Raw genomic sequence first — 20,073 nt, forward strand, 5'->3', positions numbered from 1 at the left:
AACAAACAGTTTTCTTTAAAAGGTCAAACTGCATCAGAGTAGTTAAGATAATGTCATAGAGAGTAAAGTCACTTGCTTCTTCTTTCTATCGTTCCCATTTCTGTTGTCACAGCAACTTGCCTATCCCTTACATCCTCTTATGTGACACCAGTACTCTTCATGTCTTCTTTCCATGAGTCTTCTTTGTGGTCTTTATCTTTTCCTCCTGCCTGGTATGGCCATTTTCAGCATCCTTTATCCAATTTATCCGCCATCCCTCTTCTGCACATGTCCAATCGATCTCGCCCTTTCCTCTGTACCTCTGCCTCCAAACGGCACAATCTGAGCTGACCCTCTGATATACTGTCACAAACCAGGCTCCACAGCCATGACAAAAAGGGAGATGCCAAATGAATCCCAATTAAAACACTGTTTATTTTGAATGTAAGAAACAAAGGAAAAAACTAAACTAACCTAGGCTTTCAATGCACGATGAGGAATGTGTTGTTTAGTGCAAGAAACAAAACCAAGAAGCAACCACAGAAGACATCTGGAGGCACGCCGCTCAGCCTTAATGTGCTTCTTATTTAGCCACTCCTTTGTTCCCTTGGTGTTCTGAGTCACTGTCATGCTGGAAGAGTCATCGATGACCCATCTTAAGATTAACAGAAGTGGGCCCCATCCATCTGCATCATGATGTCATCCTGCACCCTTAGCATGAAAACAGCTCCAAAGCAAATGTTTCATACTCAGCATTTCACTTCCTCCAACCACAGTGCGTTGAGTTGATACCAAAGAAGTCAACTTGTTTTTCATCTGATGGCAGCATTTTCTCCCAAGACTTCTCTGAACCATCTCTGATGTTCACTGGCAAACTTAAGATGGCCTGTATACATTCCTTCCTGAGGAGGGGGATACATCCATCAGTGTTAACAACAGTATTCTTGGTGACTGTGCTCCCAACTGGCTTCAGATACTTAATATAATATAATAAGCTCCTCCCATGTAGTTTTGTACTGATCCACCATCTTCTCATGATCACCCTCACCCCATGATTCAAGAGCTTACATGGAGCTGCAGACCAAGGATGACTGATGGCCGTTTAGAGTTCTCCCTCTTCCGGACAATTGCACCTACACCTGTCACCTTCTCACCAAGCTTCTTGCTGATGGTCTTGTAGTCCATCCCAGCCTTGTGCAGGTCTACAGTCGTGTTCCTGATGTCCTCTGGGAGCTCTCTGGACTTGACCACAATGGTGGATTGATTGATTGGGAGAATTCTGGCTGGGTTCCAGGGGATTCCAGCCAGAATTTCACTTAAATTTCTCAGTGAAATTTAAGTCAATAACTTTTATGTGATGCAATTTCTTCTGGACTTTTGTTGGATTTCTGTCTCTTTCAATTAAAATGAAACTACCATACAAATGAATTTCAATACAGCAGGGGATCAAATATTAATGTCCCTGTGTACAACACAAATTCATAACATTAGCAATTTAAAGCACTTTCACAATAGTATGCAATGTTGATGACTAACCGGATAAGAAAACCAAAGCTGGGCCTCACATGATTTCTGACTGGTGACTGATAATTAGAGAGTGTTGGTAAGGTTTTGGCATCATCTTAGGATACAGATGGAGAAGTTCTTAAAAACGTTTTTTAAGGTGTAGCAACAAAACAGATGTTTCATTTCAACAGACCACAAAGGCAACTGAAGCAAGAAAACATCCAGCAAACTCAAAATCATTTTCTAATCATGGCCCAGTGATTTGTGCAGTCATCACTCAGTATAAACAGTAGCTGCACCTCACTTGTGTTAAGACGGGTCAGAGTTAAAGGAGCAGAATTACAATCACAACACCAGCTCTCGTCTCAATCTAAGCCTTTCTATACCATGTATACAAATTAATCTATAGAAGGACAGGTCAGCAAGGCCATGACTGAGAGAGGAGGCGTGATGAGGAAGGCAGGCGAGGCGAGAGTGAGAGTGGAGGAAAAGACACTGCAGGGAGCAAAGGGGAGGGAAAGTAACAGATGGACTTGGGAGGATTAGAGGGAAATCTGGGTTTCTGATGGAAACTCACCCAAAGAAGCACGAGGGAGTAATAAGGGAGCATGAAAAAGAAAGGTGAAGGAAACTGGAACCCTGCTTGAAGACAGGTGAAGGAAACACAAAAAGAGCCTCTCCTGAGATCCAAGGAAAGGTAAGTAGATTTTTTTTTCATTATGTTCTGCAAGTGTAAGCCGATCAATCGGCAGCAGCTGGATTTCAGCGTTTACTGATGAGATGAAACAAAGAGCTCTCTCAAACAGGGAAACTATATTTTTTTACTTGTATTTATGGAAATCTGTGATGCTTCAACGAGCTGTGTTAATTCAGTTTTTCTATCGCTGACATCTTCAGTAAAACCAGCATTTCTAATCTAAGACTGAGATCAGAGTCAGTAAAAATGAATGTCTTGAGGAAGGTGTCACCATATCGGATCGTCACCATTGTTGTGTTAAACCTGACAATGATTTTATCGTGATGTCTGTGGAAAATCTAAAAAATAAATAAATAAATAGCGGTAGCACTCTCAGCTCAGCCCCTCTCCTTCTAGGGATCTTTGAATTTCAGGTTTTGTGCAGTTTGTCTTCATCATTTAGACTTTTATACTGATGACGTGGTCAGGTGCGTGGTACCAAATAATCCAGCAGAACAGTACATGCATTTGTGGAGTGTGTGGATTATAGGTTTGCCTCACGCTGATTTGATAAGATGAAATTAAACCTCAGTGCCTCGTCAATCAATCTGTGTTTATAGCGTACACAGAGAAACTCCTGCTGTGATGCCCATCAAACTTGATCTAAAATAGGAAATTGGAAATACCTAATTTTTTATAGTTATCAACACTTTAATTCACATTTAGTGGATAATAAATTTTGAAAAGAAAACTGTCAAATACTGGGAAATATGATTTCAAATATGAAAACACACACACTTTTTTTTATTTAAAAAATGGTGCTTTTCATGTTCTAGACGTCTTTAATGATCTGTATGTTTCTGACACACTGATCGTAATTTGTAATTAATTGCTTTTACTACAAAATCTGCACACATTCAGACTTCAGTGGAATCTTTTTAAGTAATTGCTTGTGTACAAGCAGAGAGAACACAAGAACTGGTGATCAAGAGGTCAGGCCCAATACGTTTGTGCTTATAATGTATGATGTGTTGCAATAGGACATGATACAATACAATATGGTCTGATGGAATCATATTATATTATATTATATTATATTATATTATATTATATTATATTATATTATATTATATTATATTATCACAGGGGGGTGGACCCTATCCCAGAATTATATTGCTACATCAGATTGTAGTTTAATGATTTGAGTCTAATACGTTGTATTAAATATAACCAATTTACAAATGTGGCACCTGGCAGGATTAAGTGCAGCTCAAATTACTTGGACATAGACGTGACTCTGTCTTCATGACTCCTAATCCCAGATCTTTGCCTCCATCATCTGTTTTTCCCTCTCTTAGGTGGTCGTTCAGACAATGACAGCATGAGTGTCAGTAAGCATTAAACTCATCCACCTAACCCCGCAAGATTACCACAGATTACCAGGCCACGAGGTAGGCCTGAGACGCTGGACTAATCACTTCTTCATGAGTTCAATCCCTCTCACTGAGGTGGAGGAACAGGTTGAAGAACGGGATGTGCCCTGAGAGTGGAACCGATTAGTCTCAAAATCCACAGGATAAGATTTAGATGTTTGTCTTTATCTGAGAGGGGAGAAGATATTAATATGAGACCCGAGCGGTGACTGCAGTAGAAACATGGGCTAAATTTGTGACCAAAGTCTCCAAAAGGAAACAAAGGTCCCAAATTTAAACCTGGCCTGCTTCTCTTCATCATGCTTATTTCCTTTAAGTGACACTGCAGCAGGAGGAGAGTTAGAGCTCCCCCTGCATCCTCTGGCCCGCACATCTGTCTCTTGTTGCTGGAAAAGATTAAATCCCATAGCTTCATCTTTCTTTATTCCACTGTTATTTGACCTTTGCTCAGCGCTAGCTCTCCTTCTCCAGCGCTGCCCTACTTCTATCTCTCCAACAGACTACTTTTTATCTTCCCCTCCGTCCTTCGTTCCACTTCTCAAATACCACTAATCCCCTCTCCTCACTTCTGTCTCTTTCCTACCACTTTATTTTCAATCTCTATTGTATTATTGCAGAAAGCTCCCCAATCTTCTGCTCCAGACAGGTCACCAGAACCTGTCTGGCTCTTGCAGCTATTTTTGACACACACTTGCCAAAACCATTTCATTTCTCATTTGGCTGCTTTTGAGTTGAGACACAGTCATGCTGGAGAAAATGTCCAGACGTAACCGCTCCCTGCTGTCACTGTTCCTCACCTCTCTGGCCCTCACGCTGTCCGTCTGGGCTTTCTGCACCTCTTATTGGTGCGAAGGGACACACAAGGTGGTGAAGCCGGTCTGCCTGTCGCCAGTCAAGATGAAAAACTGCGGGCAGAACAACAGCCAGCCATACACCACAGGTAAGACACACAGGCCACACAGTGCTTATTCTGGACATTTCAAAGATTTCAAGGATCCTGGTTAATTTGGCAACAGCTGAAGTCACTGATGGTAACAGCAGATGCAGTTTAATCATCTCAAAATGGAAGTAATGACACAACTATCTGCACAGTTTTCTTAAAAAAAATGAATTTTAGGGTAGCTGAGGGACTTTGTTCTTATTTCATGCATCATTTTGAGATTTTTTGCTTTTTTTGCACTGTTGGTAGTTTTACTTTTTTGTAGTTCTCTGTACTTTGGGATTAGCTGTGATCAAATAGCCCACAAATTAACCAAAATAAAATATTCTGTAATTTTGATCTTGATGGAAATCCTCAGGCTCTGACTGCACATACACTAAAATTATTTATCATGTGATGGATGTTGCTGACATTAGTCTGAAGAGGTGAAACTATATGCTGCTGTATATACTTCGTGCTTTGTTCTTTTACTGCCGGTCATATAAAACCAAACAATCAATAAAAAGCTGTCATCCACTGATATTTTATTTTTCAGTTGGACAGATGATTCAGTGTAACTCTGGCCTTTACTATTAGGGATTTCTATATTTGTGACCAAATTAAAATGATTTATGATAACCCTAAAAACAGAACAGCAACAAACTGAGAAGACAACTGATACAAACTCATAAATTCACACACGACGTTCGTTACAGAAGGCAACGACTTGCTAAGATGCAGATATTTATCATAGCAACCTAATGTTTATAGTTTTGCATAAACAAGGTTAAACTCACTTTTAACATTTACATAATCTGTGTCATCTGTTTTGCTCATTGTTTGATGTAGTGTCACTATGAATTATGGGACAGCATTGTCTCCTTTGGTTTCTTGGAGGATGAGCCAGAGCTAAGGGAGATAATAAAGGATTCGAGCTCCTTTCCATAGAGAATTTAAAGAGCTCTTATTATGTGCCTGCCACACTGCTGTTTCCAGGTCACTTCACTCAGAAGAAAACAACTATTTGAGTATTTGACGGTGTCTGCTGTGCTCCCATTAGAAATGGGTGCTCCCCTTTCCAGTATTCCCAGCTTCCTTACTGTGCCGTGTGCCAATCCTGACACTGGCTCCACCACCTTATGTGGGTAGAAATTTAGGTTGTCATGACCAGACCTTCTCCATAACCTATGCAAACCCTATCTCATGAGTTCTGGGCCACATGTGGGCCAAAGCGCAGAGTCCTCAAAACGTCTGTTTTCTTGCTCATCTTAACTGGCTTTGATGGATGTTTAAAGACAACTCAGAAGAGCATATAACAAATCTAAGCTGTATTCACTACTTACTCACAGCTAGCAGACAGTTGGAGCATTTGATACATGCCTAATTGAATGAAAACCAGCTTCTAAGAAAGTGCTTTCACCCTAAGGTCAGTTTAAACATGAATTATCTCTTTTTCTCTGAGTTCTCTTTTGCCTTCTGCCAGCTGGATTTCTAATTTCTCTCGGCTGCACGTGCAGTTTGTGCAGAAAGTCTGAGCGCAGGAATTCTCAGTGCACCACAGTGTTGTCGCACACCAAGTCATCAAAAATGATCTTTTCAAAGTGCATCTGTGATGTTGTTGTGGGGTGTGGGATCGTCCAGGCTTCCCTGTCACTTTTACTATTTTCCTGTTTGCTTATTACAGTATGGCATTAGTAGTTTTACTATTACAGGATCTCCACAGCTGCTTGGGTTGAAGTATTTTTAGACTTTATTGCCAGAGATTCACATAATCCCGGCTTTGTTGCTTATCTCAGCACTTTATGGCAGCAGCTGCATGTTGTCTGGATTTGCTAACCCACTTTACCATCATTCAGCTTTAAACCAATTTTATCTCTGTGTAGTATTTAATTTTTATTACATAAAACAAGGGCTGATAACACGGAGAACAAGGTTTCAGGGCTGGATTGTGTTACACACTGTGACCCAAAGGAGACCTACTTCAGGATTTACAGCACTGTTTGCTGGCATACTTTTCTCATATTTCCGCAGCTCTAGTCTTATTAGAGCAAAAGCTCCTTGGAAAAAAACAAGAACACAAATGATTCTGTTAATTACTTAAGTTTGCTCATTTCAAGCAAAAAGGTATGTTTTTATACCGTTTCTGTCCCCCTAAAACTCCTGTCCTCTTCATCCAGAGGTGCCCACCCCAGACCCCAGGAACCCAGCCTCCAATGTCACGCTGTCTCCTCAGCAGAAGGAGGAGCTGGAAAGGATAAGGAAAAAGCAGCTGGCCAACGCTGTCCACTACATCTGGGAGACAGGAGAGGACAAGTACATGCTGAGATACTTCCACACTGGCTTCTGGCTGTCCTGCGAGAAGCACAATGAAGGTTGGTGAGTGGAACAGACTTTGATCAGGGATCGAATAACTGGGGGATTTTTGTGCCTGAATAACCTCCATAAAAAACTCTCTGTGCAACATTCAACTGATTTCTTTCATAATCTCAAGATGACACTCTCATGTCAAAGGGGCTATGTAAAAGTAAATGAGGTGGAAATAAATTACCTTTTAAAACAAGTTTAATTACAACATTTTAATTACCATAATGACCCAAAAACTAAAGGCAGGTTGAGATAGAGGAATAAGTTAATGCATACATTAAAATGCATCAAACATCACTTAAAAATGGGCAACAGCAGATTTTCAAATATTATTTTAACCCTGTTCATGTGCATTAATTAAAATAGCCTCTTCAGACTGCAGTAAACATAACTGTGAATAAACAGAGCCTGCATGAAGCCCTGTGACTAAAGTTTACAGCATTTTTTACTTGCAAGTGAAATTGAAACTAGAAAGTGGCTGGAACGCATTTTCATATTAAAATTATCCAAAATAAATAAGAAACTAAGAGGAAAGATAAGTAAAATAAATCCAAAAAGCATAAAATCTGAGTGTCTCGGGTGAAAGTTTGGTGTGATCTGCAAATACTTCCTTGACAAGTCATTTGTCTGTCCTCTTTCAAGGACAAGCCACAGTCAAAGGAGCATTAAAAGCTAGTAAACAGTCAGTAGAGCTAATAATGCAGTTATTATGCCATTAGATTATTCCTGCCTTCACTGTAAGAACAATTAATGTTGCAGAGTATTTTTATGCACAAATACCTGGCAAATAATATTATTGAACCATTTATTATCACATGCACAGCTGTAACCTTATTGGTCATGAGGCCATCTTGCAGCACTGACGGTGTGAAATGGCAGTGCTCAGGTATGTAACTTAAAGCCTGGCAGATTCTTAAACTCTTAAATCTTGTGAAACTTGCATCAGTCCAGATGTCCCACAGAATGAACCTCACCTCTTCCTCTGTCTGTGTTTTAACTGCTTCACAGATTTGTGCAAATTAGAATTTTTTTGCAAGAACCTATATTATTTGTTTTAACAGTCACTGGCAATCTGGTTGATGAGGACAAGTTGGAGATGTGCTTTCTATAAGGACACATCTCAACATGAGGGGACAAGTCTAAAGATTTTATACGCACAAACACATTCACATGTTTTAATCTTCATGTGAGGTTTTATCCAAGCTTTACAAATCAAGTGGAGATGCCAGCCTCTTTAAGTATAAATTATTATTCCCTCTTTTTTAATGTCCTTTCACTGGAGCTCAACAGGGACATGCTGTCCAACGAATAAAACACAAACAGCAAACTTGGAAAATACCCATGTGATTTCGCTGACTCAGCCCAATGAAATCCCGTATTTGCTTCAGAGGAAGATTTGAATACATTTTGTTCACTGCATCAGGATTGTGGATTTTCAGAGTCCAAATCTATCATTTAATATAGTGCACCTCATTTAAGCTGCTTTCTAAGCCTGGATTATTGTTGCTACGCAAAAAACTGATGGAAAAACTGTTGGTAGTATTGAGTTAACACATGTGAGTCACACAATAAAGTGCAACCATCCTCTCTTAATGGCAAAAGAAGCTTGAGAGGGTTTCTTCTTTTCACGAACTAAATGATAATAGAGACCAAAGAAAACATTGTTATTGTTGTTAAGTGCCATATGGGCTACATAGTTATGAACACACACATATAAAAGCATATACAGAGTGATGTTGGGTATCCTGTAAACAGAAAGCAATCACTGTCTTATACCCTTCGATGGAGTGATTGCAACTATGACTGATTGTGGTTCAAAGCTGATTGTAGCTTTAAATTTGACCTTTAAGTATGTGTGTGCCTCTCAGTGCTTACAAAGGATTATTCTCCCCAAACCTAGTTTGTATAAAACAGGTAGACCCCTGTAAACATTATAGATTTAAAGACAATATAACAAGCTTCTTAACCCTTGTTTTTAGGTGCAGATCAGGAAGAAAAGTGTCGAAGTTTCATTGAGCTGACACCAGGAGAGACACAAGGTTGGTCCAATACCAAATTTTCATCTCACAACAGAGAAAATCTTCAATATTTAACCTGAAGAAATTGTCTCTATATCCTTAAATGCTTCCAGGTGTGCTCTGGCTGTCTGTCATCAGTGAGTTCATGTACATCGGTCTCCTGGCTATGGGCTTCTTACTGATGTGTGTGGAAGCACTGTGCCTCTGCGCCAAGAGGGAAATGAACGCCCTCAAGATCAATGCCTTTGCAGCCATGTGCACTGTCCTCTCAGGTGAGAACAAAGAACATTTTCTGAGTCCTAAAAGGCTGTGGGCACTTGCTTGCTTGCTTGATCTAAAAACCTCAAGAGGAAAAGGGTTGGATACAAATGGTGGAAATTACTTTCCTTCAGATGGTGTGTGGGTGAGGACCTCAGTAATTCAGGAGGGGCTCAGAGTAGAGCTAGGATGCATGGATGGATGGATGGATGGATGGATTGATGGATGGATGGATGGATGGATGGATGGCAGGACTGCCATGTTTCAGTCATTCCTACAATAATAACCTCCAAAATTTGAATTATTTTATCTTACTTTTTTATTTTTTAACCATATTTTTTCAGGTTGCAGCAAAGGTAACCGTATCTCCATGTTTCTGTCCTCTCCCAGGCATGATGGGGATGGTAGCTCACATGATGTACACAACAGTGTTTCAGATGACTGTGAGCATCGGACCTAAAGACTGGAGGCCACAGAGCTGGGACTACGGCTGGTCTTTTGCGTAAGTTTCAATTAAACCAAAGTAATTATTCTGTATTAAAGTAAAATATTCCCCAACAATCGTCAGATTAGATGAAATATCCCACAGAGTTTGATTATCACCCAATATTGTCAAAATATTTTATATCTGCAAGGTGTGTAAACATTATCTGGTTAGCAAGCTATACAGAAAGCTGTTTTGAGAGTGGCTGTGACAAACACTAACATGGTCTCAATTACCTACAGCTGTGGTCAGGAGTTCACATGAATGATTGACATGGTGGCTTTTAATTATTTTTCTATATTTCTTTTTCTAGGGTCAAATGATTGCACAGAACACATCTTTAATGACTTTAAAAACAATAATTGAGAGCACGAGTTTTTAATTTATCTGGAATTTTCTGTGATCCACACGGGGTCAGAAGCAAAAAAGATACATATACCGCCACAAATATCTGGTTAAATGTCCCTTACCAGACACTTTTGGTAGTCATCAACAAGCGTCTGGCATAATTCTAGCTATTCTAGATATTTGACCAATCTCATTGGCTGATTTGTTGGATTTTCAACATGGTTGAGGTCAGGGCTTTAGGTAGGCCATTCTAGGTGCATAATGCTAGTTGCTTTGTCCATTTCAAAACCAGTGTTGATGTGTGTTTTTGATCATTGTTCTGTTGAAATGCCCATTTGCATCTAAGGTGCAAACATCTAGCTGTTGGTTTGAGGTAAAGTTGAATAATTTGAACATATTCCTCCATTTTTATTATCCACTTTGTGAAATGTATCAGTACCACTGACAGGAAACGGCATGATGCTTCTACCACTAAGCTTAACAGTTTGTATAGTTGTCTGAGGTTTGAAAGCCTCACCTTTACTCCTCCAAACAATTCCTACTATCATTGTAGCTCAGTCTTTGTCTCATCTGACCATGAATCTTTCTCCAGGAGGAATTTGGCTTTTCCATGTGGGCAGTTGAAAATTTCAGTTTAGCTTGAAGGTGTCGGTTTGGGACCTGGGACATCTTTCTTGGTCTGTACTCTCAGTCCATGGCAATGTAAAACTGGTTTCCAGTTCATGGGAGGCTTGAGCCTTTGTGGTTCCCAGGCTGTTCTTGAACTTAATAGGCCTTATTTGAAGTGAGTGTACGTATATGTTTGAGCCTTCATTGATACTCCTGACCATGTGTGGATTAGAGAAAATTTCAAATACATTCAAACTTGTGTATCCAGTTCTTATTTTTTTAAATCATTAAAATGTATGGTTTATTGTCATTCCACTTTGGGAAAAGAACCCTTCAAAGAAACAATTAAAAGCCCCAAATTTCCATGACATTCTTGCTCGTGGTGAGTGGATGTAAACTAACTGACCACAGTTATAGATGCTGTCTCTCCAAGCTTCAGTAGTCATATGGCACTTTAAAGAGCTTCACTGTACCACTTTCTGATCTGATCGAATCTTTACACAACCTTTTGTATTGGCTGGTCATCATACTAGAAAGATTCAATCTTTCCCCCTCTCCAGCATGGCATGGCTTTCATTCAGCTGCTGCATGGCAGCTGCTGTGGCCACATTGAACTCCTACACCAAGACCATCATTGAGATGAAGCACCGGGCTCGGGTAAGGCTGGAGGAGGCCCGAAATACCACCAGTGCCCCCTCCTATGAGGAGGTTGTTCGAGCTGGGCCGGGAGGGATTTACTCCGTCAGTCAGCTGATGCAGCTTGGACAACAGGGGGCTCTAATGGACCCAATGTGGCCCAGAGGAGTGGGACCAGCTGTTGGACCTCTGGCATGTGGCGCTGGGGGAGCACTGCTCGTTGGTGGAGGAGGAATTGGAGTTGGAGGCATGGGTAATCTTGGCGTTGGGATGGGACTGGGAGGAATGCCATCTATGGCAGGTGCTGGGGGAAATGGTGGAGGGATGGGAGGTGGAGCAGGGGGAGGAATGGGAGCAGGTGGAGTAGGAGGGGGGAAGCTGGCAGACCCTCATGGTGTGGTTGTGGTGGAAGGCTGCGGCACCGAAGGATGTGAAGATTGTGAACGTGAGATGGACGAGATAAATTATGCCCTCCAGGAGGAGCGAGAGGACTCACTCTGCTAAGACTTCTCGGGGCAGAAGACCTCGACAAACATCTCTCCACGGCAGATTTTACTTATCTCACTAAAACTACAATAAAATATATTTTTTAAAAATTCACAGGACTTGCACAGACACACACACCTTTAACCTTTAACTGCAGTTTTGTACATGTGGGGTTGTACAAATGAAGTTTCAAATCAATTCTGGACTATTTTCAGTACTACATCTATTACAGTATGAGAATTTCAATTTCTGGACCAGTAGCGAGCAAAAGAGCCCGAACTATTAGTGTTGTGGTTTATTACTGTAAGAGTTACCACAGTAACATTTTCATCCTATCTCAGTAATGTTTCTGTCCACATGGCAAACTCTGCAGACGTATGTGCAGTAGAAGAACCAAAATAACTGGCTTAAAGACAATGCAAGCTTCACAGAGCTGCAAAGTTGGGATTATTATATTGGCAAGCGAATATTTGAATAGGGTTTAATACTTGAATCAGAATATTATGATGTAACATTTATTAGATTTGCCCTTCTACATGTCTTACACATGGAGTTAGCTTACAGTTGTTCCTGGCTGGAAGTACATATAACTTTAGGCAACTGAAATTTAAACACACGCACACACACACACACACGCACACACACACACACACGCGCACACACACTCACAGTTTGATTTTATAAAACTGCACAAATCATTTTGTTTTTCAAGCCTTACATTTCTTCAGGGATTTGATGTAATTCAGTGACTCGTTGGATGTTAGAGATGATGTGAATGTATTCAAGGGGCAACAATACATAACAAATAATATAACACAAGTTTGCAATCACATTTGCTGTATGTATATTTTTATTTTTAATCTGTTTTTGCATGATTGTATAAAATTCTCTCCACATTAAGGTGATGAATAAACATGAAGCACATTCATTGCATGACTGGACTCGTCACTTGTAATAGACTTTAATGGAGTCAATGATACTAAAGTTCTTCAAGACAAGAATTTATTTTCTTTTTCAAGTTCATTCAAGTTAAGGGTTTAGGCTTTCAAACCTAACTTAACTGTACCATTCGGTGCTATGTGCACCCACATAGATTTGCATTCAAACAAATAGACTTTCTAAACTTTCTGAACATGATGTACCAGTGCGTTATTTCTACTTTAGAAATTTATAGAGTCGACCTCTGTAAAAACCTTTTCAGGAAGAGACTTGTCAGGAAGAGGCCAGACTCTATAGATGCCCTTCTGCATCCAGCAGTATGCGCGGGTCCACTGGGACACCCGAACCGCAGGTTTTTGGTATTTCCACATTGGCTTCATTCATGCTAGAGCTACAGCTCCAAGGTAATGTATATTTGCATCGATGAAATCAAGAAGAACCAGAATTTTGAGTGTTTGTCATCTAAACCTGCAGATATTTCTCAAAACTGTCAGAAAAATGTAGTTTATTTACATTTCTGAAGAATAAACTGGAAATAATCAACCCACTATTTTGTCTGAAATATTTGGGTATGACGTGGCTCGTCTTTAGCCTGTGGCAATAACGGGGTATACTGTGATCAATGCTGTCTTGTAAACTTAGTGTTGACATCAGAGTTTTTTATCAGTTTTTATCATTTATGAAGATACTGCAAGCGTATTTATCTTTTTGCAATGTAACTACATCACTACAATAAATTAAAGAACCAACACTCGCTGACATCTTTAAGTCAAAATACACAGAAAATAAATAAAGGCAAAAAATACATCTGCTTTTACATTTAAACAAGAAGTTACGATTTTTAATTTTTTGGTCTTTAGCTTGGCTTTGACATGTTACATATATTGACCTTGACCTTGAAATAATTTCGGATGATTTCTACTCACTTTGGAATTATTGTGACTTTTTTTCTTCTTGCTATTATGAGATCTACCTTCATATATTGTATTAAATATTTAAATAAACAACTGGCAACATTTATAAAACATTAATTACTTTGGTGATCACTTTACCTTCCACTCAGAACCATCTAAAAATCCAAGTTTTAACTCGCTGAATAGAATCAAATATCTGCAGAACCAATACCTGTTAATGGTTCATTTGGGTCCCTCAGACACAGATACAGTAGATCGAGGAAAGAAAGAAAAAAGAAGGATCAACAATTACATTCACAGAGAGATTTGGATGTTCAGACAGATGCTTTCAAATGCTGGACAGAAGATTATGTCAGTAATCTCTGCAATCAGGGGAATGAGAACGAGAGAGAGAGAGAGAGAGAGAGAGAGAGTTTGACATCATGCGGGGACAGAAACAGATAAAAGTCAACTGTAAGGTCTCTGAGCAGTATGTGGAGAGTAATTAAAATGTATATAAACAGTTGAATTATGCAACAGTTCCACAACCAACAACATATACAAATTAGAGGCTTTTTAAAATTTGTATAAATTTGCATAAACAGACCTGTGTCACGTTTCATTTTGAACATTTTGGGAACACCTGAAGGTTCCCAGACACCAAACATGTTTTTGAAGGAAGCATCTGAAGTAAATTTATTCTTCTGTGACTTGAAGTGAATAAAAAAAGTAAGGCAGATGTCTCTAAGAAACTAGAACAAGAAAGTAGGTCTTTTTTCTTATGAAACAACATTAATCTTTTATGCAGACACTTCTGTGTCTTGTGTAATTTAAGAAAGTGTCCACTGTTAAACAGGGCATCTGGAGATGCATGCATGAAGGATTTGGCTCTTATTTGTAGATAAAATATGATCATGGTGATTTTCCGATCAGTTTGGTTTGGTGACAAATTTCTGCTACTGCAGCAACATAAAAGAGGAGATTTTGATGCCGAGGTATTTAAAAATCCACACAGTAATACTTGTTTCTTTGGATTATCTATAGACCATAGTGAGAACACCAAGGATTCGTTAAATCTGAATTATTCACAGCGGGATACAAGGATTGTACTATAAATAGTTTTGTTTTTTTTGGTTTGCTTTTTAGGGTTTTTTATTTTTCAAATGTAGTTCTTTTTTTGATAGCACAGTTACAGATAATGCATTATTAAGTTTTAAGTCATCAAATAATATATATGGGAGAAGATAAATGGGAAAGGATGTAATAATAGAGAGACACAGTCATTAACAAGAAATTTAGTTGTCACTTACTTCAGCACATTTGCTGTTTGTGACACAAAAACTGTGCAGCTGTGTAAATAGCAGTGGAATACTTCAGCAACTACAGATTGACATTTTTTCTTCACTTCTTCATTTCGAGCACGCTCTAATAAAGAAAAAATGGCAATATTGTCATGGTTGCTTTATTAACTTTGTCTTGACATTTTGTGCAAGTACTGCATACTTAGCTGTGGATCATCAACAGTGGAGTTACATCACTATGACTTGAACTATACCGGAAAGCCAAATCCTTTTCAGAGAGTAAATTTGTTATGATGTGGCAAAAAGGAACAAAATGCAGACTTGAACAAAAAAATATAAACTTCAATTAGGTGGCATGCATCAGTCAATCAAAATCTGCATGTTTGTGTACTAAATTTTTTTTTTTTAAATGTTACAGAAGCCATTTTCCAGTTAACAATGTTTTTGTTATTTTGTTAATTTCTTAATTTTAAGAGGAAATAACAGTTTTTAAATTAGATTTACATCGACATAAAAAAGACTTTTGATAATAACATTTTATTACAATTCCAACATGTTTTATTCAGTGTATTGTACAGGATCAAGACTTGATTTCACATGTTGTCTCACAATAACAAGTCTATTCTCCATATTCAACACTTAACTAGGACATTGAACATTTAAGACTGTGACATATGGATACAATAAAGAATGTAAAAGACATGAAATTAGACCAGGATAATGGAAACCTCCTGCATTTACTGTAGTTACACCGTGGGCTATATGTTGGTTTGGGTTAGAAAAGGAGGTAGAACATAACTTGTGGTCGTAATAATTTTGGCTACTCTGAATGACACTTTGTAGCTTTCATCTTCTTAAGAAATTCAAATTAAATACTTACTTTCTAAATGTGGAAGAAGCGATCAGAAGATGGACATTTTATTTACATGCTGTAAAACTTTGTTCACAGGTTTAAGAGGGGATGTTGTCTGTATGGTAGACACATACCGGTGATACTTTGAAATTTGAAATGCTTACAGTTTGTCCCATTTTTTTCCTCAACATTTATGTGCTGTAAATAACTTAGACAGCACATATGGGTATACAATAAATGTTATAAAACCATTGAAGAGGTTCTGTGTCATTGTTTAAATTAGACCATCTGGTCATTATCATCACACCTACAATGTGTTCATGTTTTGTGAAATTGCTGTCAGGTGAAGTGGACAAAAAAAAGACAGTGACAGAACTAGAGAAATATACAGTGAAAATGTCTGAACAGCTACTTTAAAGGTGAGTATTGAATCAAGCGAAGAGCATCGTCATTGTCCAAAACTCCCTGGATGAACTCTCCTTCTGCAATTCGGTCTGCAAAGAGAAAAAAAAAGTTTCTTATAGTTTATTAGTTTTGTTTATTTGGAGTAATATCAAAAACTGAAAGGAAGTCTTCAAAGATGGACATTAAACATAGATACACTTAAAAGGCATTGCAAATACAAACTGTGTAATTGAGGAATGTCATTTACTTTGATAGTATTACAATCCAGTAGCCTAACCTATGACTACCAGATTTGTCACATTCCTCAGGGATTTACTTCTAAACCAGTGTTTTCACTATTGCAAGTGTGATCTACTTATCTGTCCATATTCAATGTCCATATACGTCTTCACTATTTCTTACCGTTGTCACCCTTGTCAAAATAATTCCAGAGTTTATCTGCCCTCTTCTGAGCTGTGTTTTCATCTTCAGGCAACTTTTCCATCTCTTCTTTGGGAATCAGCTTAAAAATTGCCTGTCAAGGGAAAAATAACAAAATTTGGTGAAAAGTGAGAAAAGATTTCACTTGTGTGAGCTACAGCTGTATACAGTAAAATCTATTTTTGTGGCTGCAGAGGGAAATGGAGCCATTGCCCCCAAATCCTCCTTTAATCTGAACCGCTTTGTCACATCTATGAGCTGATGAGCTGCCTCGCAAACAAAAACAGCAACAAACTGCTGTGATTCTACAGATTAACCAACCAGCTCTTTTGGTCTCTCTGGCTTTATTTAGTGAATATATGAATACTAATCTTTAAGAATGAAATGTGGCTGTTCTAATAAGGTTTCCAAGCAATATAAAGATACATTAACACTACACAGCACAGTAATACTCTTCAGCTGCCTGTCTTAAGAATATATGAAAAAAATTTATTTTTCCAAATGTAAACCGAATAATTTTGTTACATATCAGGGAGGATGCACTACTGTGGGCACAAAAAACTAAAGTGAGAAGGCACTGGCTTTATATAATTCTAAGTGCCTTTTTATATTTGTCTGCATACTGTCAACAAATAATGATGGTGCTTATTGATGAAGGTTTGCAGTTTTCTCTCTAAAAATTAATTCGAGTGGCCGGTAGATAAAACTGATTAATTTTCAATTCCATTCAAATTATTTCGGTTAAATTTTACTTTGTATTATTATATTATTTGTACATTTATAGCTCCAGATCATATCAAATATTGCCTCAATGTGCTTTATTTTTGCAAGGTTTTATGACATCAAACAAGCTCAAACACTGTCTTAAATAATCCTGTGTGCCCATCACACATTTGTTTCCGTTATACTTCATTTGCTATTCAAAGTTTAATAGCTAACATACTGTCATGCTTCTTTGAAATGTATTAAAATTAGAACATTTCACTTACTAAGAGTAAAAAAACGAATATGTGGAAAACCGAGGCTACGTTGTGACATATTAGAATAGAATAATCCTTTAATTGTCCCACAAAGTTAAATTTGGGTGTAACAGCAGCAAGAAAGACACATATACAAACAAACAGTACACAAGACACAGGACAGAAACATACACAATTTTTACATATTTACATCAAGGACATTACCTGTTACCAAGGACATGACCAAGGATTTTACCTATAGACATTTCAACATTTGTGTAAAACTTTGCAAGATTATGTCTATTTCTTTAGGATTAAGTTAAATGCAATCTATTTATCAGCATTAATAAATTATTTTTTATTTATGATCATATATAAGAAAATGAAAATGTAAACCCATGTTTAGGCTCAGAATTCAAGCATATTTGGAGTCTTAATTTCAACTATAGTGGCCTGTTTTGCTATTTTACAGGTTGCACATGTAGTTCAAGACAGTCTAACATGATCTTCTATGCAGATAATACGTTTGTCTAACTTTGTTCTTGTGAATCCACCTGTTTCTGTAAACAGTGTGCAAACATCTAGAAGCCAAAGCTAAAGGAAAAGCAGTGATTTAGCACTTCATCACCACCCTTTCACTCACCGTGCAGATTTCCGAGACCTCTGACTTGGTGATGTATCCATTCTTGTCCACATCAAACAGCGAGAAGGCCCATTCGAGTTTCCTGGTGGTCTTTCCTGTTGATGTCATGTGGAGGGCAATGATGTACTCCTTGAAGTCCAGAGTGCCATCGTCATTTGTGTCAAAGGAGCGGAAGACGTGTTGAGCATATGTATTGGCATCACTTTCTGGAAAGAACTTGGTGTAGATTGTCTGAAACTCCTCTTTTGTGATGCGGCCATTTGGACACTGCTTCTTGAAGTTTTCATACCACTGGACAATTTCAGTCTCTGAGAACTTGGTGTTGAGCTTCAGATCCTCCAGGATCTCTTTGGACACAGCTCCGCTCTTGCTATTTCCCATTGCTGGTGTTTTAGTGATGTTTTAGAGCTTTATTTGAGAGTGAATATGTGGCCCCTGGCTCTTCTAGGGCAATTATAACCCAACTTTAACCTAAGAAGTTACCTCCTCTGCTTTGTTAAAGGGGTAACAGCCCTCTTGATCCTGTCTTCGCCTGCTATTCAGCCCACCAACGCAAAAGCTGTGAAAAGAACAGTCGTATGGTAAGCTCTTTAAGCCACTCAACCATCTGTACTTCCAGCAATAGGTGACAAGGTTCATTTCAGGTCAAAAGTAAAGTCCTTGCTTATCGACATCGAAGTGTGCAAGTCTCTACCCTGTTGATCTCTTAAAATAAGCACCAAGCCAGGTTGCAACTGAGGACTCAAATAGACATGATCTTGGCCCCTGAGGGCACCTTGTACTCAGAGTTATTTAGTCCCGGTAAGTTTCTATAATGAGCTTCATCCATACTTAGGAGTCTTATCTATCTATTACTTCATGGGGAAAAATGCTGTGCTTTCCAAAGTTTACATTTTCATTACCAATGTTGAACAAAAACTGAAATGGCCGAACCATAAATGTATCTTCACATGAGTGATTGCATCTATAAGTGACAGTCAATCAATAGCTTTAAATTTACACACTGGTAAGGGTCTTCAAAAGTCAGCCTGCAGCTAAGCTTGTAGTGAACATTTGTACAACTGGAAGACCCTTGTTTGATATAATATCTAGATCCAACATCATTACATGAAAACAAAAATGTTGTTTCCTTGCAAATTATAAAATACCCAAAAAATTGTGCAAGTGATTATTTTAATAAAATGAATGAATTCGTCTGTGAGAAACATAAGTGAATAGGACCAAATTTCTCTTAATTATATTTTCAAAAATTCAGTTTTGGATAAATGTTTCTTGTGAGCTGTAAAACAGAGAAACTAAAACAAAGAAAAGTTTCAGTTTCAAGTCAAAAAACTTGAATTTAACCATTAAGAAATAAAAATTCATTGCTCATTAAATTGAGTTGAACAACACCTGATTAAGATGCCATAAAGTAATAAGTCTAACAGTATCCTTAGTGTTTCCACACTCCTTATAATCAGAATTTATCTTGCAAGTGTTGCTCAGCTCTTTCTGTCTCCTACCTGTGTGATCAGCTGGGGAGTCCAGGGCAAACAGTGATGCTCTGTCTGTGAGTAGCTGAGGAAATCAACCTCCACCTGATGGGTAGAGTCAATTAATCTGGATCACCCTGAGGCGGAGCCACATCAGCACCCGTGTGAGCCCCTGAGCTGCTGCTTCCTTTTTATGTATATGTACATAGTCAAGAGGTGGCATCACTCATAAGAACTTTTTATGATGTTTCTCACAAATAACTTTCACTACTACTTATACTCAGGAAGAGTATTTTTGTTCATTATCAAGACTGAACAAAAGGCTCAAACCACTATTGATATATTCTCATTTCTTTGGTTTGACACACATATAGTTATACTATGATCAGGTTGTCATTTTGTGCCATTTTTCTGAATATTTTGCACTTTGTCGGAGATCTGGTCAGTCTGTCATTGTCATTGTGACATGAAA

General features: G+C 38.4%; 2 protein-coding genes across 2 annotated transcripts; one reads left to right on the plus strand and one right to left on the minus strand.

Annotated features, from left to right (window-relative positions):
• The first annotated feature begins 2,063 nt into the window (after window positions 1–2,063).
• LOC308385027 (germ cell-specific gene 1-like protein) lies at window positions 2,064–12,629 on the plus strand. The gene is made up of 7 exons (XM_080863744.1): window positions 2,064–2,182; window positions 3,520–4,534; window positions 6,691–6,885; window positions 8,857–8,916; window positions 9,009–9,167; window positions 9,544–9,655; window positions 11,155–12,629. Exons 2-7 carry the CDS (start codon window positions 4,339–4,341, stop codon window positions 11,732–11,734), a joined length of 1,302 nt encoding a protein of 433 aa, XP_080719870.1. The 5' UTR covers window positions 2,064–2,182; window positions 3,520–4,338; the 3' UTR covers window positions 11,735–12,629.
• A 2,795-nt stretch (window positions 12,630–15,424) lies between these two features.
• LOC308385047 (recoverin-like) lies at window positions 15,425–19,681 on the minus strand. Its single transcript, XM_080863763.1, has 4 exons — window positions 19,632–19,681; window positions 18,130–18,688; window positions 16,510–16,621; window positions 15,425–16,196 (listed from the first exon to the last, which is right to left on the minus strand). Exons 2-4 carry the CDS (start codon window positions 18,508–18,510, stop codon window positions 16,111–16,113), a joined length of 579 nt encoding a protein of 192 aa, XP_080719889.1. The 5' UTR covers window positions 18,511–18,688; window positions 19,632–19,681; the 3' UTR covers window positions 15,425–16,110.
• Between the last annotated feature and the right edge of the window lie 392 nt (window positions 19,682–20,073).

The sequence above is a fragment of the Rhamphochromis sp. 'chilingali' genome (assembly GCF_963969265.1).
Source record: "Rhamphochromis sp. 'chilingali' genome assembly, chromosome: 17".
In the NCBI taxonomy this organism is placed as follows: domain Eukaryota; kingdom Metazoa; phylum Chordata; class Actinopteri; order Cichliformes; family Cichlidae; genus Rhamphochromis; species Rhamphochromis sp. 'chilingali'.

Bases quoted from the DNA above. Each gene is read 5' to 3' on its own strand.
- LOC308385027 (XM_080863744.1), top strand. From the start codon at position 4,339: ATGCTGGAGAAAATGTCCAGACGTAACCGCTCCCTGCTGTCACTGTTC. The intron at 8,917-9,008 runs GTTGGTCCAATA...AAATGCTTCCAG, and splicing joins GACACCAGGAGAGACACAAG to GTGTGCTCTGGCTGTCTGTC. The intron at 9,168-9,543 runs GTGAGAACAAAG...GTCCTCTCCCAG, and splicing joins CATGTGCACTGTCCTCTCAG to GCATGATGGGGATGGTAGCT.
- LOC308385047 (XM_080863763.1), bottom strand. From the start codon at position 18,510: ATGGGAAATAGCAAGAGCGGAGCTGTGTCCAAAGAGATCCTGGAGGAT. The intron at 16,622-18,129 runs GTGAGTGAAAGG...TTCCCTTGACAG, and splicing joins AGGTCTCGGAAATCTGCACG to GCAATTTTTAAGCTGATTCC. The intron at 16,197-16,509 runs GTAAGAAATAGT...TTCTCTTTGCAG, and splicing joins TTTTGACAAGGGTGACAACG to ACCGAATTGCAGAAGGAGAG.